Here is a 14990-nt window from a genome sequence, read left to right as displayed (position 1 = left end):
TAGTAACCATTCCCCCCCCACCCCCCAGCGGCTTTGCTCGTACGAAATGTCAAGAGTAGAGGAATGTAAAAAGAAGCTCGCCACATGTAGGGTGGGTAGCCTCTCCTGTTTCTAGCTACCATACTCCCACTCAAGGCCTGCCTCCCGTACGGACATATCACACTCGTATGTACCTCCGTCCGCACTCGCCAAGGACTTTCCTGACCTTAGCTCGCCCTACTTCCACCGGCCCTCGTTGCAGCTGGCGGTAGTGCTGCCACGTCTCCCACACATGAAACGCCAAAATACATGCAGCAGTGGGAGAAATGTGACGAGGGAATATCCATTTTTGAGACTTTTGAATTGTTTGAGCAGAGTAAAATTGTATCTTGTTATCCGGAGACCAGCAGACCTATGCTCTTGAAGCTCGGCCACTGCCCACAGAAATCATATGTCTTCACGAACACACCTAATCCTGCTCATGTAATCCTCCACAATGAGCTACCCGACTGAGAGGTTTTCCGAATGAACAGAATTCGTCTCTCTAATTCTACCACACGATTGTTGTTGGGCACAAGAGAACCGCCAACACCATTCGAACACCCAATCGCAGAATCATACCACCTTCATGTATTAGGCGCAAACATGTCTTAGACCTTTTGCTGATAGGTCTGACGCTCGACCAATCTCACTTCGTAATCTTGCGCCTCTTGCTGCGATCTGGACTAATTTGCTCGGGAGCAGGGCTGGCGCCATCAAAGCTCACATGCTTCTCTTCTCGGTTTTCAGTCTCTCTGCGGAAAGCAGATGGACGGCGAGCTGGGGAAGACACCGGATCCTGAGACTGAGCACAGCTAGCCTGAAACTCGGGCCGGGAGAGCTCCACTTGGTGCACATCATCCTCGTCTTGGACGCGAATATGCACATCCTCGTCCGCAAGCTCCGAAGGAGGCGTGCTCGCGGGCGAGTGAGCTTCATATTCTTCGTCGTCATCGATAAGACTAGGAGCCTGATTGGAGTCCGTCGTCGGAGAAGGCTCAATTGAATGGCCGAACTGCTCGATACTGCTTTGACTGTTTGGAAGCCTGGAGCTGAGAAGTGGAGAACTGGACGGCGCCTTGGAAGTTACACCGACTTGCCGAGTACCAGCGACTTGAGGATGACCACGCGAAACCCCTTCAGGTAGTTTAACCTCGTCCTCAACATCTGACATGTCAACATCCGACTCATACGACTCAAGCTTTGTCTTGGCATCGGTGACAGCATCTTGCAAGTCCAGACCGAGACCCTTCTTCTGGACAAGTGCGGAGAGGAAGGGAATGGAATTCGATCCCTTGAACTCCGGTGACGAGTCTGATGTGGTGGTGTCTGCCGCGCCATCCATACCCTTGAGTATCAACTTTGGAGTAGGAGCAGGTGCAGATGGCAAGAGATGAGCCGACCGGATCAGAGGGTGTACACTAGTAGCCACAGGTGTGGTCGTAGTCACAGGCTCGACACCGACCATACCGCCAGCGGAGTCATACTCAACAGGCTCACCGCAGCTCTCGGCAGCCGCGTCGTGGCTGGGGAAAGTTCGACCGTGGCCAATGCGACAATGGTTAATAAATCCTTGAGCAGAGCCGAAGTTAAGTCTGCCACAATCAAGGCACTTGAGCTTGACCATCTTGCCGTCAGAATTGCGCTTGAGAACGAGCGGACCATTTGACTTTTCCTTGGGTTGAACATAGCCAGTGGACAGGCTCTGGAGACCGCTGTTGCGTTGAGAGCGTGAGCTCATGCCAGCATGTTGCATATCTTCGACAATTGAAGGACGGCCGTGGCGTCCTTTTGCGGGCCTCTTGCCATTGATCGGCGTTTGCGCAATCGGATCTGGCTCGCCACCGTCAAAGCGTGAGTCTGGGAGCAGCCAAGTAGCGTAGTGACGAGAGTATGGACCATCGGTCACTCCCCAGGGAGCAGGAGAGACTGGCATACGCGCACCAGTATACTTCTGGCGAAGGGCAGGGCCTGTACCAGCCGTGACATCTTGAGACAGATTAATCGCGGGATAAGGAATTTCAGTGCAACGGCGAAGCTGTTCAAGAGCCACTTGGCATTTGGCGATCTCTTGATCAATCAACCTCAGCTCGTCGTGCTTAAGTAAGATCTCGAGGTTGACTTGCTGCTTGACGATTTCGCGTGTCTTCGTCCGCCGCTGTTCAGCAGTGTCGACTTGTTTCCGGTTCGCGACAAGTCCGAGAGCAGCTTGCTCGTCCATGTTGACTGATGTGGGCGAGAGGAGTGGCGTTGGTAGACCATCCGACGGGCGCTGTATTATATCGAGCTGTGGTGGCGCGGCAAAAGTTGAGATTTCGGATTTCTCGTTGTCTGAGAGGTTTTGCAGGTTGCCACACTCCGAGGGCGAGGCTTGGCTTTGAGGTTCACTGCCGCTGTCGGCAGTGCGCTTTCTCTTGGTGAGCCGTGAGTTGGCGGGTGAAGAGACTCGGGGAGTGTCTGGAGTGGGCAAATATGTTGGCATTTTGCTCATGGGCGGTGGGGTATTGTGGTTGTAGACGTTCCATGATAGCACTTGCAACATATTATGTTGCTGCGGTGATCGCCCTGACGGTGGCGTAGAATTTGGCTTGTGAGCGTGGGACAGCAGCTTTTCATTTGCAGGGGCCAATTATTGAGAAGTGAAGCAAATAGATCTGCTGCACATCAACTACTGCCTGGTGCACAGGTGCTCAGGTACAGTCAGGTGAGGTGACAGCGAGGTGATGCTGGATTTGCTTGCAGCAACACACAAAGGACTTCTGTGTCGACGGTGGCGACAACAACAGAAAGATCTAGCAGGTGCAAGGCACAGGTGCGATACCTGGACGATGCGCCGAAAAGGTACGAGGACGGTAGACGGACTCAAGTTTGCGACGACGAGGTCGAGGCGGTCGCACGCCTGATTTGTCTTATTAATGGAGCCTAGAGGCAGGTATTGTACACAGCGCGCAGCGCCTTTCGATATGATGGCAGCCTCGCAAGAAGAAAGATGCCTGGAGTAAAGGCGTCAACAAGGAGGCAAAATGTCGTGAGTGAGTGACGTTAAGGCGGATAAGCGGATCCGGAGATAGACTCGCAGGCCGACAGAACTGAATCAGTAGCCTGGGTATGGTGTTTCAAGCCGCAGGGCTGCAAAGAGATGCGACAAGAAGGAATGGAAAGGAAGAAAAGGAGGAATGAATTACAATACAGTAAGACAGGATCAGGTAGGGGGGGTGGATGAGTGGTTTTGAGAGAGGAAGAAGATGAAGGAAGGGAGAGAAGGATGCGAGAGCGGCGTAGCCGCAGGGGGGGCGTGGAACAGACGCCACGACAGCAAGCGGAAGGTGCGCGAAAGACAGGTCTCAGCAACTGCGACGGGGCCACCCTGGGCAACCAATGCCAGTCTGAGAAGGAATGAGCGATCCCCGATCAAAGACCACGACAGGGGGGAAGCGGAAAGGTGGGTCGTAGTGGAGATCTGGTGGAGGTCTTGTGACCACTCGGGTGGCGTTACGCGTTGCTGCATGTGAGCCAAGGCGAACTAGCTGCCAGTCAGATCACGCGAGATCCACCCTCTGCCATGGAAGTCTGGAAAACGAAAGAAGCGACAGAAGCAGGGAGGCGCAGGCGGCCAATGTGAAGAAAGGTACCTGCTTGCTGCCTGCTCTCTGAGCGGTGTTGCAGGTACCACTGCCTAAGGCACATGCACCCCTCCATGCTGGCCACATGTCTCCATTCAAAGTACGGTCATTTCTCCAGGAGCAGGAAAAGCAAGGTAAAGCCACGAATCAAGGCCTCAGCGACGCCACACCATTGTAGCGAGAACAATGCTGTCGTCTACCAATGATATGGCGTGCTGCATAGTGACTCATGGAGTCCATTTTAGCTCTCACCTGCATCCTAACGATTATGCGCTGAATTGTCTACAATCGCCATACAATGCGGCCTGTCATCGCATGGATGCTGGTGCTTAGCGGCATCGGACCATCTATCACTAGTTATTGTCCTAATCACATACTTTCCCACATTCGTGCCGACCAGGGTGGCTGGCTTGAAGTAAGGGTCTTCCGGTTAGACTTCCTCTCAGCATATCCGAATTCGTTGGACAGCCCCCTGTTCCGAAACTGAGGTGCCAAGACAGCCCCAGGACATGATAACGCTGCATATGTTTACCATGCTCAGAGTTGCCGAGTGTGCTCCGCTCCACTTCCATGATCCGGACACTTCCATCGCTACACCTCAACCAGCTTACAGGACGACCTGCTCTTCAGGCTGCGGCCGCCAACGCGTTCCGTACAGATAGTAGCTGTGTAGTATGGTCCGGAGTTCCATCAAGTCATCATGTCCGGGATTCATCTCTTTGATGTCGGTCTATAACTCTTGGAGACAAATGACGAGACAGCTCGTCGGTTGGCCTTCCGCTTCTGGTCGCTAGGGTGCTTGTACGTTATAACCCGGAAATCTTGCTGTCTGAATATATCGGTTGCGCTTATATTGGTGAACCAGCCAAGTGAGTTTGGAGAGCGGCGTCAAGCATGATGTCAATCACGAGGAGCATCACAGTTTTAGATGCTCCTGCTATTGACTGAAGCGACTATTAAGTTAGAGACGAACCTGAACCTACCCTCTGGCATGATACAAGGCGCAATACGGCCCACTGAGAATGGCTTACCTCAACTTCTGGGGCTGAGTATCTACCGATCCATGTGGACGGGCGTCTCCCCAACATTCTACGCTTGTGTCGCGACGGAAATATGGCCAATCTGCCAAGCGACACATGATGGGAGTAGCCATGAGCCTGCCACCGGAACAAGGGCGTGAACATTGGACGCCAGTTGCTTCCAACGAGAGAACGAGCATTCGGTCTGAATGCCAGCGTCGGTTCATGCCCTACAGGGCTGAACGTCACGGTGGATGCTTAGAACTAGCATTGGCCATATGAGCATCAGCTTTGCCCCACGCCAGCGGCCGCTCGAACAAAAGCACAAATTGACATCTTCAGACGCACGTTCACTTGGCTGGACAGGCTTACTTGACTAGAGCGGAAGTATTCCAACGCAGCGAATTAAATTTAGAGGGTGAGACCGGGCCCCTGTCCCACTGCCCGACAGCAGGTGTCGGCGTCAGATGTTAGTAAGATGCGACGACGAAGCAGTCGGCAGTGCCGTGGCTAGTGCCGGGAGTGCTTCTTTCGCGAATAAGTATTGCCGGTCGAGCGGCATGTCGTCCGCTCAGAGACAAAACCCGGGGTATAGATAGAATTGCCTCTGCTCTTGTACGGTGTTGAACCAGCTATGTGGAAAAGTCAAGTAAGTTGAGTCCCTTGTGTCGATTAGCAGCCACTGATTGCCATTGACTTTGTCTTCTTGCGTCGCCTTCAAAAGTGGCTGCACATGAAACGATGGCCCCTTCGATCTGGGTCATGGCTCGTTTGCGTCTTCGTGAGTGATTATCCTGTCCCCCGAATCTAGCCTACGTCTCTGCCCACCTCCGCTCACGCAAGGGCTTCTCGGTGTTGGCTTCGGCTTGTTGAGCGTTGCTTGCATTGCGCCAGGCAGTATACTCGCCTAGCCGGACCTCGGCATACGAGGCGTAATCAAAATCTATCAGAGATATTTGTGCTTGGATGAGTGCCCAGATACCCCAGTATAGACCGGGCATGCCTCGATATCGATCGATTTCGGCTTCAAGAAACTCCAGTGCTGTCGCATCGGGCAATGCTTTGTCGCTGTGGACATTGTATGACTCTAAGTACTCTTTCAAGAATTCATGCCGGATGGACTTGGTGGGAAGCATATTATAGTCACAATCGTACCCTCCCCATTCTGCAAAGTGATTGGAAATGTCAAATGCAGCCGGGCAGGTGACAGCATATTCGTAGTCGATAAAGGCTATTTGCTGGAGCCCGCGCTCGACACCAGTCTTGATAACATTGGCGCTCAACAGATCCTTGGCAAAGCCGTCAGCAACTTGTAGCACACCGAAATGGACGGACTAGGGCATTCCGTGAGGCTCCTGGGCCTGACAGAACACGAATCGCGCAAGTGTGAAGGACTGGGAAACAGCCGCAGAATAGAAAGAGAAGTAACAAACTCACACAATGGCCGAATACGAAGCCATGTCGACCGGGTCCGTCGGCATTGTCAAGCTCCATGAAAGACCGATCGAGCTCCTCTTCCAAAAACTTCCTCCGCGCTTGCTGTTTGGGGTTATCCTGTGGCAGTGCATGGACCCACCTTCGCATTACCGTCCAGATATTGGGGGAAGGTTTGCGTGCTGTGATACCATGCACTTGCCCATTGGGTTCCGAACCCTCATTTCCCTTAAGACTGGACAAGGCGTCTATTGGCAGAGTGGCATGCCATTGACCCAGGCGACGAGCCACCGGACGCCAGATTTGCTCATTAATCAAGTCTTGGGGTGTGCAGACATCCCCCGGGATGTACCTGTACAGCAGACCGTTCTTGAAGCGGGCGAGCAACGGCGGAGCGAGGCCGTGTTTGGCACAAACTAAATGGGACGTAGCTTCGCGATCGCGATCAATAAGAATGTCTGTGTTGTTGCCGTAAGCCCTCATGAGCACCGAGTCGCGGTCAACTTCATCCTGGGTCCAACCAGGAGCATGGCGAGCCAACTTGAGCAACTGGGCGGCCGTCAGTAGAGAGCACGTGCGCACTTGCTCGAGACCAACGCACCGTGTTGGTAATACCCTCCTTGAACTGGACAATTTGAATCTGTTCAGGGGTGTCCCGCCAACTGGGCTGGATGCTGTATGCGAGCTCTTTTGCTGTGGCCTCCGAGTTGTTGAGCTCGTAGGCCAGGTCTAGGTAGGGTAGACCATGGAGGACACCATTCTCAGAAACGGAACCCATGCTCGGTCATGCGCGGTATCTAGGGGTGCGGGCGGTGAGATGGCGATTGCGATGGGGAGCATTCAAGGCCGCATATTCGTGGTAAAAGAAAGGAACAAAGAGAACTGGTTGGAGATCGGTATTTCAAAGAGCAAGCGCACATGCCTCTGCCGATTGTGAGCGAAAACAGCGTGGCCGGTGAGGAGTTTCGAGACTCCGCACAGCGTTCGAGGTCCAATACAGTGTGTTGTAGAAAGACTCCCACCTATGACGTTCCACTTGCACACGTCGTCCCAAAGCCTTGGCTTTATGCGACGGCTCGAACATTGCGGGTTTTCGCTAGTCGGACAAACGCGCTGCTAGAGCAGCCACCAGAACCACGAGCATGGTGCAGAGGCTGCTGAAAGCAATCAGTTTTCTCGCCGCCCCTTCCGTATTGACAATACGACCCTCGTGACACCTTGAACGACGAGCATGGGTGACAGAGACGCCCATCCAAAGTACGAGCGGTGCCTGGAACCCGTCAGGAGCGGGAAGACGTGAGCCCCGCCGTGGCTCGTGTGGGTCAAGGACGATCGGCAGGGGTGTCCCGTCTCTCCGCAGGCGCAGGCGCAGGTGCAGTTGGAGAAGATTTGCTGTTGTTGCAATCCCACTCTTGCAGTATGTTGACTCGTTCATCATCCACAGCTTCAAAATCGTTCAAGACGACGAGTCCTCGATCACCATGCGGCCGTCTCTAGCCTTGCGAATGTACACCGCCCAGCTAACGCTTTTCACACGAGCTAATTGCGGCCTCTGCGACGTGGCCAAAGCCCGAATTGACGAAGTCCTAAAGAAGCGAACAGTCGATTACAACGAGGTCGACATCATAGCGGAGGGCAACCAGAAATGGCGGAACATGTATGAGTTTGATGTTCCTGTCCTCCACGTCGAGCGAGTGATGCATACCTACTCGAAACCCAATATAGTTACCGAAGCGCAAAAGCTCATGCATCGTTTCACAGTGGAAGAAGTAGAGAAGCTCATCGATGAGACAGAACAGGGCAGCGCCTAAACTACCGTTCTACTTCTTTTCTTCGCTTGTCACCAGATTCGCAGCGCCACTGTTCTCTGGTCAGACCTGTCTCGGGACAAATGAAGGATTGGAGCGGGGAGGCCAGAACGATTGGAAGGAGCTTTGTGTATGCGGGTCTGGAGGCGCACAAGTCCCAGATATCACAAGAGTTACTCCAATGTTCACGGCTGGAGTTTATGCAGGTACTTACTACGCTGCCCCTTTCACAGCTTGCGCGGCCGTGTGACCCCAAGTCCCTTTCGCTTTGGACAGACCTTCCGTGAACGCGGTCGGAATCGCGCCCATGTCGTTCACAACGCTGATCTGAAGTCGGTCAGTATCACCATGTCCGGCAATAGGTGCGACATACCATCTGGAAGCCCTGATCTGCGTAACGACGAGCAAATTCACCCGAGGGACAATAAATCCCCGACTTCTTACCGGCGTCTTGGGCGGCTTTCAGGATACGTGCGATCGCCTCTTTGAGCTCCGGTGCAAAGTCTCCCTGGACAGGGTAGCCTAAATTGTTACCAAGATCCCAGGGGCCGATGAAGAGCACTGTCAACCGTCAGCTGAATCAGGGACTGTCTCACAGAGCCCAGAGTTACCGTCTATGCCGTCAACCTTTGCAATCTCCTCGACCTGCTCGGCGCATTAGCATCACTTCTGGCAACATATCTAGGGTTTCCTAACATTCTCGAATGCTTCTTTGGTTTCAATCTGAACAATCGTCAAAAGATTGTCATTTGCAGCGTTCATGTACTCGAATCCGCTCAGATTCCCAGAGTTGTCGAATGCGCCCATAGAGAATGGGCTCCCGAATCCTCTCCGCCCCCTGGGCGGGAATTTCGACGCTTCGACGAGTTTTTTCGCATCTTCGACCGTGTACAAAAGTGGCACGATGATACCGTGAGCTCCGGCGTCAAGGGCTCTCTTCACCATCCATCCTTCGTTTGCTGGGATGCGCACGATGGGGGAGACCCCGGTTGAGGCTACGGCATGGACTGATTCGTGCATTGCATCGTCTGTGTTTCCTTTGTCAGACTTCAGCCGGCACGGGGAGGAGGCTCGATGTACCTGCGATATTGCCATGCTCAGTGTCAATGCACACCCAGTCAAAGCCACACCGGGCGATGGTCCTGGACAGATGCGTTCCTGGCAGCATCTGCCATGCGCCAAATGACAGGCCATTACCCGTGTGCAGCGCCTTGCGCAGCGAGTTGGAGTTCTTCATAATGCTTGCCATAATGCCGTTGGCTTTCGGTCGTTTCTCTTGAAGGACAAGGGATTCACTAGAGTCTGTCAAATCGGTGTACTCTTGAGGCAACCTGCGGCAACATGAAAAGCATCAGCTCGTCATGCAGAAGCGCTTGCTTCGAATCTGCAGCGAGTTCAAGGAGGTATTTGGAGAAGGGCGCGGGGCATCTCGAGCCGCTGGATGGAGACGAACGAGTATGATCTCGACCGGCTATCCACCGAGCAGAGCGAAGCGGGGTGTCGTCAGGGCTCTGCTCGGCGCTCACTACCCCGATAACATCTAACTGCCCGAGGCACTGAACGTCGGATGTAGGCAGTGAAATGAAGACGATTTTCGAGCCATGTCCATTTGCCATTTGCATTTGCATTTGCATTTGCATTTGCAGCGCATCACAGCTTCGAGCTGCCTTTGGGCCTATCTAACTTCTCCGTCTCTCGCTGGAAATTCTTCACCAGCTGTCTAATGGCCAAGTCGAGCATCACATCTTCGCTTCCACCTGGAATCCTTGCTCCCATTACTTCACGGTACAGCTTCTCAGCCATCTCTCCCTGTCCTGTTCTGGTGTAGCCATTGCCGCCGAACAGCAGGACTGCCGTCTGCGCACATTCATTGAACACCATGCCTGCTTTCGCCTTCGCCAGCGCGGTTAGGCCCCCCAGCTTCGCATCTGCCTCCTCCTTTGTGAGCTTCGTCATGTTGTACAGGAACGACTCAACCCAGCTCTGCAGCATCTCAAGTTCCGCGCCAGCCTTAGCCAGACGGTGACGCACAACGGGTTGTTCGACGAGCGTCTTCCCAAACGCCTCGCGCTTGAGCACGTAAGCCATAGCTGAGCTCAGCGCAACGCGTGAGGAGCGGGTAACGCCGCAAGCAATCGTTAGCCGTTCGTGGTTGAAGTTCGTCTGTCTCTTGTCAGCTCACGCACATATCTCTGCCACGCCAAGTATCGTCTTCACTTACCATGACATATCGCATTCCTTGTCCCTCCTCACCGATCAGGTTCTCCACCGGCACTTTCACGTCATCCAACTCGATGTATGTTGTCCCTGCAGAAATCTGGCCCTGCACCTTCAGTCGCCTCATGTTGACTCCGGGATGTCCTTTCAACGGCACCACCAACATACTCAGTCCCTTTGCTCCCTTGCCTCCAGTTCGCACGGCCATCGCCGCATAATCGCTCCAGAACCCATTAGTGATCCACTTCTTCTCCCCGTTGACGATATAGAATTTCCCATCATCTGATTTACGCGCTGTCGTCGCGATATTAGCCACGTCACTGCCGGCTCCAGGCTCCGTGATAGCGATACACGCCCTCTTCTTGCCCGGTAGCAGATCCGGCAGGAACTTCTCGTGCAACGCTTTACTCCCAAACTTGATGATAGGCGGGATGCCGAAGGCATGGCCCGCGGTCATGCTGCCTCCCGGGCCCGTAACGCCCACACGTGACATCTCGTCCAGGTAGATGCCGGTATGGAAGTAGTCCCATTCTTCCACGGGCACGCCGAGAATGTCCTTGATGCCGACGCGGTGCAGCCACTCCACTGGCAGCGGCGCGGGGAGATTGGGGATCAACATGTTGTGCTTTGCGAAAGTGTGGAACAGGGAGTCCGGGGCGGTCTCTGCCGTCTCCCATTCTATGGCATAGGGGGCGAGGTGCTCGGCGATGAAGGCGCGAGCCGCTTTCTGGAATCGCCGGTGCGTCTCTTTGTAGTAGGGGGAGGGCAGGCCGGAGAGCCAAGGTGGCTCAGAGAAGGGGACTTGCGCAGCCATATTGTGCGTGATGGGAGAGCGTAGGGGTGAGCGAGGGTGGACGAGACTTGGGAGCGGGCTGGCAGTAGTTAGAGAGCGGGATGGACTTGATAGAAGCTGAGCAAATGGTAGAAGCAGACGTTTGATATTAGCGCGGTAGATGAGAACGCCGTGTTGAGCTACAAAGACATACTGCACAGGGTTCCAGCTAATATACAATTTGAGCACCCGCCGTTGTGATGATGGTGACTCGCTTGCGTAAAGTGCAGTTGACCGAAAGCAACCTCGGCACACGCTGCCCCGCAAAATGCTGTACCCAGAACCGAGCCTGGGGCCGCGGGAGGGCCTGTAAGGCTTAGAGTCCGGCTGGGCCTTTACTGAGTAAAGCCGGCGTCTCTGTGCTGCGCTTCTTCTCGTAACTCTCTGGAAGCGGAGGGTACACTTCCTTGTTGCCTTGCTAGCTGCCAGCAATAATCTGGGTATAATATGATTCTTCGCATGGCAGCCGCCAGACAGGAAGCGATATCTCACGCATCCGAAAGCTCCTCATCCTTCCCTGATGGTTGCAACCACCGGCGGTATGCCCACTGTCCATACGTGATCGTTTCCGCGGTTCCAATGACACCAAGCATGATATATACGACAGCCTTCACGGCGGGTGATGCCCCGAGACCACCCATGGAGAAACGTGGTAGCTCTCCTGGGTTGGAATGCTTTGGCTGTTCGCTAGTAGGCTTGTTGATTCCTTTGCTTTGGTTGTTCGCCCATCTTGTCGAAGTAGAAAAGCTGTGTTGGGACGTATCTATCAAAGTGGTGCGCAGCCGCTGCAGATTGACTCGGACGGAAAGCATGTCAAGCAATTTGATGACCTGGTCTACGCGTATGAGCGAGAATGAGCAAGACAGTCCTGCTGTGTCAAGTTGGTCGCCTCATATATATATACGACAACGGCTGAATTCAACTATTGTCCTGCACTGAATAGTGGCTAGGGGGATACCTCCGTCTCAGAGCGTTCTCGGGTCCCTCGCGCCCCGCCGCTTGCGGGCTCGGCGGGGCCGCGTCCAGGCTGAGCTAAGCCTATCAAGTGAGTGCAATCTTGGCACACAGGACCGAATCCAAAATCTCAGTCGATCCAACTTGTCGATGCTTGTGACAACTCGACAACTCTCTCTGCAACAACTACACGCCCCAGAGGTATGTGCAACCCCGGGTCCTCTTCAGCTAGCCTGAACTGAGCAATCTGCGCTGGATCGCGACTTGTAGCATTGTCGACGCTTCTGGCGCAGATACGTTCTTTTGCAACACGAGCTGAGGAACCCTTCACTGGGCACTCTTCCTGCTCGAGGCTTCTGAAGACTAACATGAACCTTTCGCAGATACCTCAGGTCCTTGCATCCCCGACTTGAGAATCTCATCGATCATCACATCGAAACCTTCGAGCCACCGCCAAAATGGTCCGAACCTCCGTCCTCAACGATGCTCTCAAGAACATCAACAACGCTGAGAAGGCCGGCAAGCGCCAGGTCATGATTCGGCCTTCCTCCAAAGTCATCGTCAAGTTCCTCCAGGTCATGCAGAAGCACGGTACGTCTGGACTTTTCCTCTAAATATCGTACGCACATCGGGTTTAACTAGGCCTTGGTTTGATACTTGTCTGACAACCTTGACCCTTTAATGGCCCGAAAGAAGGAACTCACTGCGGTCGATCTTACACATAGCTTTCTTCCTTGTGGACGTTCATGTTTATTCGATCGCAATATCACACAATCCCTAACTGAACTTTGACTGACTGATCGCAAAGGCTACATTGGCGAATTCGAGGAGGTCGATGACCACCGCAACGGCAAGATCGTTGTCCAACTCAACGGCCGCCTGAACAAGACTGGTGTCATCTCTCCCCGCTACAACGTCGCTCTACGTGACCTCGAGAAATGGGTCGTCAAGCTGCTTCCCTCGCGTCAATTCGGATACATCATCCTGACCACTTCCTCCGGCATCATGGATCACGAGGAGGCGAGAAGAAAGCACGTCTCCGGCAAGATCATTGGTTTCTTCTATTAGATGGGCATTTCTGGGGCATTGGCCGGCATGAAAGGCACGACTGCAATGAGATACCCTTGAGTTATGGCTGCGTGGCCGCAACGGCTGCGTTGCGAAGCCTAAAAGCAAACTAGAACCAACAATGAGACGGTTTTCATAACAATTCTGTTCTTCTCTTGTAGCATTCTGCCATGGTTTCGCATCCCAGGGTGCTTGCCGGTAAACCTGGATAGGTCACGTGAGGTTACCAGGAGTTTTTGTGCCAAGCCGCGGCTTTCGCACAGACTGCGGGCGGCTATGGCTGACCTCTCCTCATCATCGATTTCGTCTTCTCGTACACCACAAGTCTACCCTCAGATATCTCAAGATGGTAAGCTAGTGTTTTGGAATTAGTTCCCGCATCGCAAGGCCTTGTGTGCTGACATCTTTGATAGGCGCCCGCAGCAACTGGCGGCAAGAAGCAGAAGAAGAAGTGGTCGAAGGGAAAGGGTACGTTTCCAGTACCGACTGCCTTAATACACCGGAGACTCTAACACTTTCCTATAGTTAAGGACAAGGCCAACCACGCCGTCGTTCTAGACAAGGCCACCTCCGACAAGCTCAACAAGGATGTCCAGTCGTACCGTCTCGTCACAGTCGCCGTCCTCGTCGACAGATTGAAGATCAACGGCTCATTAGCCCGCGCTGCGTTGAAGGATCTGGAGGAGAAGGGTGTTATCCGGAAGGTCGTTGGTCACAGCCGGGGCAGCATCTACACAAGAGCGGCTGCTGGTGGTGATTAAACATTCCACGGAGATCATGCGAAGTGATGATACCATTTTCAATTGTCATGACCACGACGGAGAACTCAGCAATTAGGGGAGCGTCCGATGACAATGGTTCCGGGAACTGTGCCGACGAAGGTTGAAGGCTTTGCGTAGCGAGACAGATACAGCCGAGTCACATCCCCAGTGGACTGCAATGGATATCTCGAGACGCAGTTGAAAACGGCTTTCTCATCATTCTGCACCAGTGCTCCCACGCTGCTCGCCTGCTATTGCACAGGCTTTCCAGGAGATGCCTCTTTCTTGTTCATTTTACTGCGCTTCGGACGTCCCTTTTCCGCTGCATTGCATAGTGTCGGAGCAGGGCCTGAGGGCTCTGCGACGCCCACCACCTGCCCAACTTCAAAGTATTTCTTTGATTTCTTGTAGAAGTTCTCCCAATTCTCTACCTCCGCAGCCACCTTCTTCCTTGCGTCCCTCCTCTCCCTCTCTGCTCTCTTCTTCCGCTCTCCACTACCTAGGTCCTCCTCCAGATCCTCAACGGGCAGGTATATCTCTTCGGCCCCTCTCAAGTCCGAAGTGCGGTCCTCAAGAAAACACCCCGTCACAAAGGCTCTGGTAGCATCCCGACCCGCGAAGACGCTGTAGCTGCCACCAGGTCCGTATGTGTGGCGGCCGGCGGATACGTCGAAGATGGTACCATTGATGGCCAGGTATATCGGCTTCTGCTCGTCAGACCCGTCGTACTGTGCCAGCTCGTCCGGAGTGAGATTGACCGGTCCCTTCAAATACTGGACAACAGCGTTCGGATTCGTGAACCAGGCTTTGTAGCCCCATATCAGGGACTCGCCGGATGTCAGGTAGTACGAGAGGGCACATGATAGGCCTATGATCGTCACGAGAATTCGCGCGATATCGAGGAGGGAAATGCCTGGTCCCTCGTCATCTTCACGGGCACGGGCTGTGGCGTCTTTCGTGGCAGTTGCGCCGATAGTGGTCTTGTTCGACCGCTGGCGGAGACCCTCGTCCGACATTTCAAAAAGGCTAGCAGATTCGGACAACCATGTGCTCTATATACGAACGAAGAATGTAGACAGCATAGGGGAAAAAGGGTATGTTACCAGTATCGGTTCGGGGCATGCCCTGGTGGCCTTGCATGTGCCTTAGGCTCGTCGGCCTGAGCAACGGTGTTGCTTGTGGGGAAGTTTACCCGAATCCCGCAGCACCTGTGATGAGCTATCCAGCCTCCATGTGCCGGTTCACCAGCCACGCAT

General features: G+C 53.9%; 8 protein-coding genes across 8 annotated transcripts; 3 read left to right on the top strand and 5 right to left on the bottom strand.

Moving 5' to 3' along the window:
* Positions 1–667: 667 nt before the first annotated feature.
* On the bottom strand, positions 668–2500 carry HMPREF1541_00506 (uncharacterized protein; the record flags this gene model as incomplete). Its single annotated transcript, XM_008712812.1, has 1 exon — positions 668–2500. The coding sequence occupies one exon, from the start codon at positions 2498–2500 to the stop codon at positions 668–670; it is 1833 nt and encodes a 610-aa protein (XP_008711034.1).
* A 2972-nt stretch (positions 2501–5472) lies between these two features.
* HMPREF1541_00505 (uncharacterized protein) lies at positions 5473–6872 on the bottom strand (the record flags this gene model as incomplete). Its single annotated transcript, XM_008712811.1, has 3 exons — positions 5473–5949; positions 6098–6643; positions 6696–6872. The coding sequence occupies 3 exons, from the start codon at positions 6870–6872 to the stop codon at positions 5473–5475; spliced, it is 1200 nt and encodes a 399-aa protein (XP_008711033.1).
* Positions 6873–7575: 703 nt separating this feature from the next.
* HMPREF1541_00504 (uncharacterized protein) lies at positions 7576–7905 on the top strand (the record flags this gene model as incomplete). Its single annotated transcript, XM_008712810.1, has 1 exon — positions 7576–7905. The coding sequence occupies one exon, from the start codon at positions 7576–7578 to the stop codon at positions 7903–7905; it is 330 nt and encodes a 109-aa protein (XP_008711032.1).
* Positions 7906–8115: 210 nt separating this feature from the next.
* HMPREF1541_00503 (uncharacterized protein) lies at positions 8116–9151 on the bottom strand (the record flags this gene model as incomplete). The annotated part of the gene is made up of 5 exons (XM_008712809.1): positions 8116–8229; positions 8276–8463; positions 8514–8547; positions 8599–8930; positions 8983–9151. The coding sequence occupies 5 exons, from the start codon at positions 9149–9151 to the stop codon at positions 8116–8118; spliced, it is 837 nt and encodes a 278-aa protein (XP_008711031.1).
* A 401-nt stretch (positions 9152–9552) lies between these two features.
* HMPREF1541_00502 (uncharacterized protein) lies at positions 9553–10933 on the bottom strand (the record flags this gene model as incomplete). The annotated part of the gene is made up of 2 exons (XM_008712808.1): positions 9553–10065; positions 10124–10933. The coding sequence occupies 2 exons, from the start codon at positions 10931–10933 to the stop codon at positions 9553–9555; spliced, it is 1323 nt and encodes a 440-aa protein (XP_008711030.1).
* A 1430-nt stretch (positions 10934–12363) lies between these two features.
* HMPREF1541_00501 (40S ribosomal protein S22) lies at positions 12364–12973 on the top strand (the record flags this gene model as incomplete). Its single annotated transcript, XM_008712807.1, has 2 exons — positions 12364–12496; positions 12714–12973. The coding sequence occupies 2 exons, from the start codon at positions 12364–12366 to the stop codon at positions 12971–12973; spliced, it is 393 nt and encodes a 130-aa protein (XP_008711029.1).
* Positions 12974–13319: 346 nt separating this feature from the next.
* HMPREF1541_00500 (40S ribosomal protein S25) lies at positions 13320–13734 on the top strand (the record flags this gene model as incomplete). The annotated part of the gene is made up of 3 exons (XM_008712806.1): positions 13320–13322; positions 13387–13441; positions 13499–13734. The coding sequence occupies 3 exons, from the start codon at positions 13320–13322 to the stop codon at positions 13732–13734; spliced, it is 294 nt and encodes a 97-aa protein (XP_008711028.1).
* Positions 13735–13985: 251 nt separating this feature from the next.
* HMPREF1541_00499 (uncharacterized protein) lies at positions 13986–14750 on the bottom strand (the record flags this gene model as incomplete). Its single annotated transcript, XM_008712805.1, has 1 exon — positions 13986–14750. One exon carries the CDS (start codon positions 14748–14750, stop codon positions 13986–13988), a length of 765 nt encoding a protein of 254 aa, XP_008711027.1.
* Between the last annotated feature and the right edge of the window lie 240 nt (positions 14751–14990).

This window comes from Cyphellophora europaea (genome assembly GCF_000365145.1).
Source record: "Cyphellophora europaea CBS 101466 unplaced genomic scaffold supercont1.1, whole genome shotgun sequence".
Lineage (NCBI taxonomy): Eukaryota > Fungi > Ascomycota > Eurotiomycetes > Chaetothyriales > Cyphellophoraceae > Cyphellophora > Cyphellophora europaea.
The sequence above is the reverse complement of the archived record's forward strand: the minus strand, read 5'-3'. Positions and strand labels throughout refer to the sequence as shown.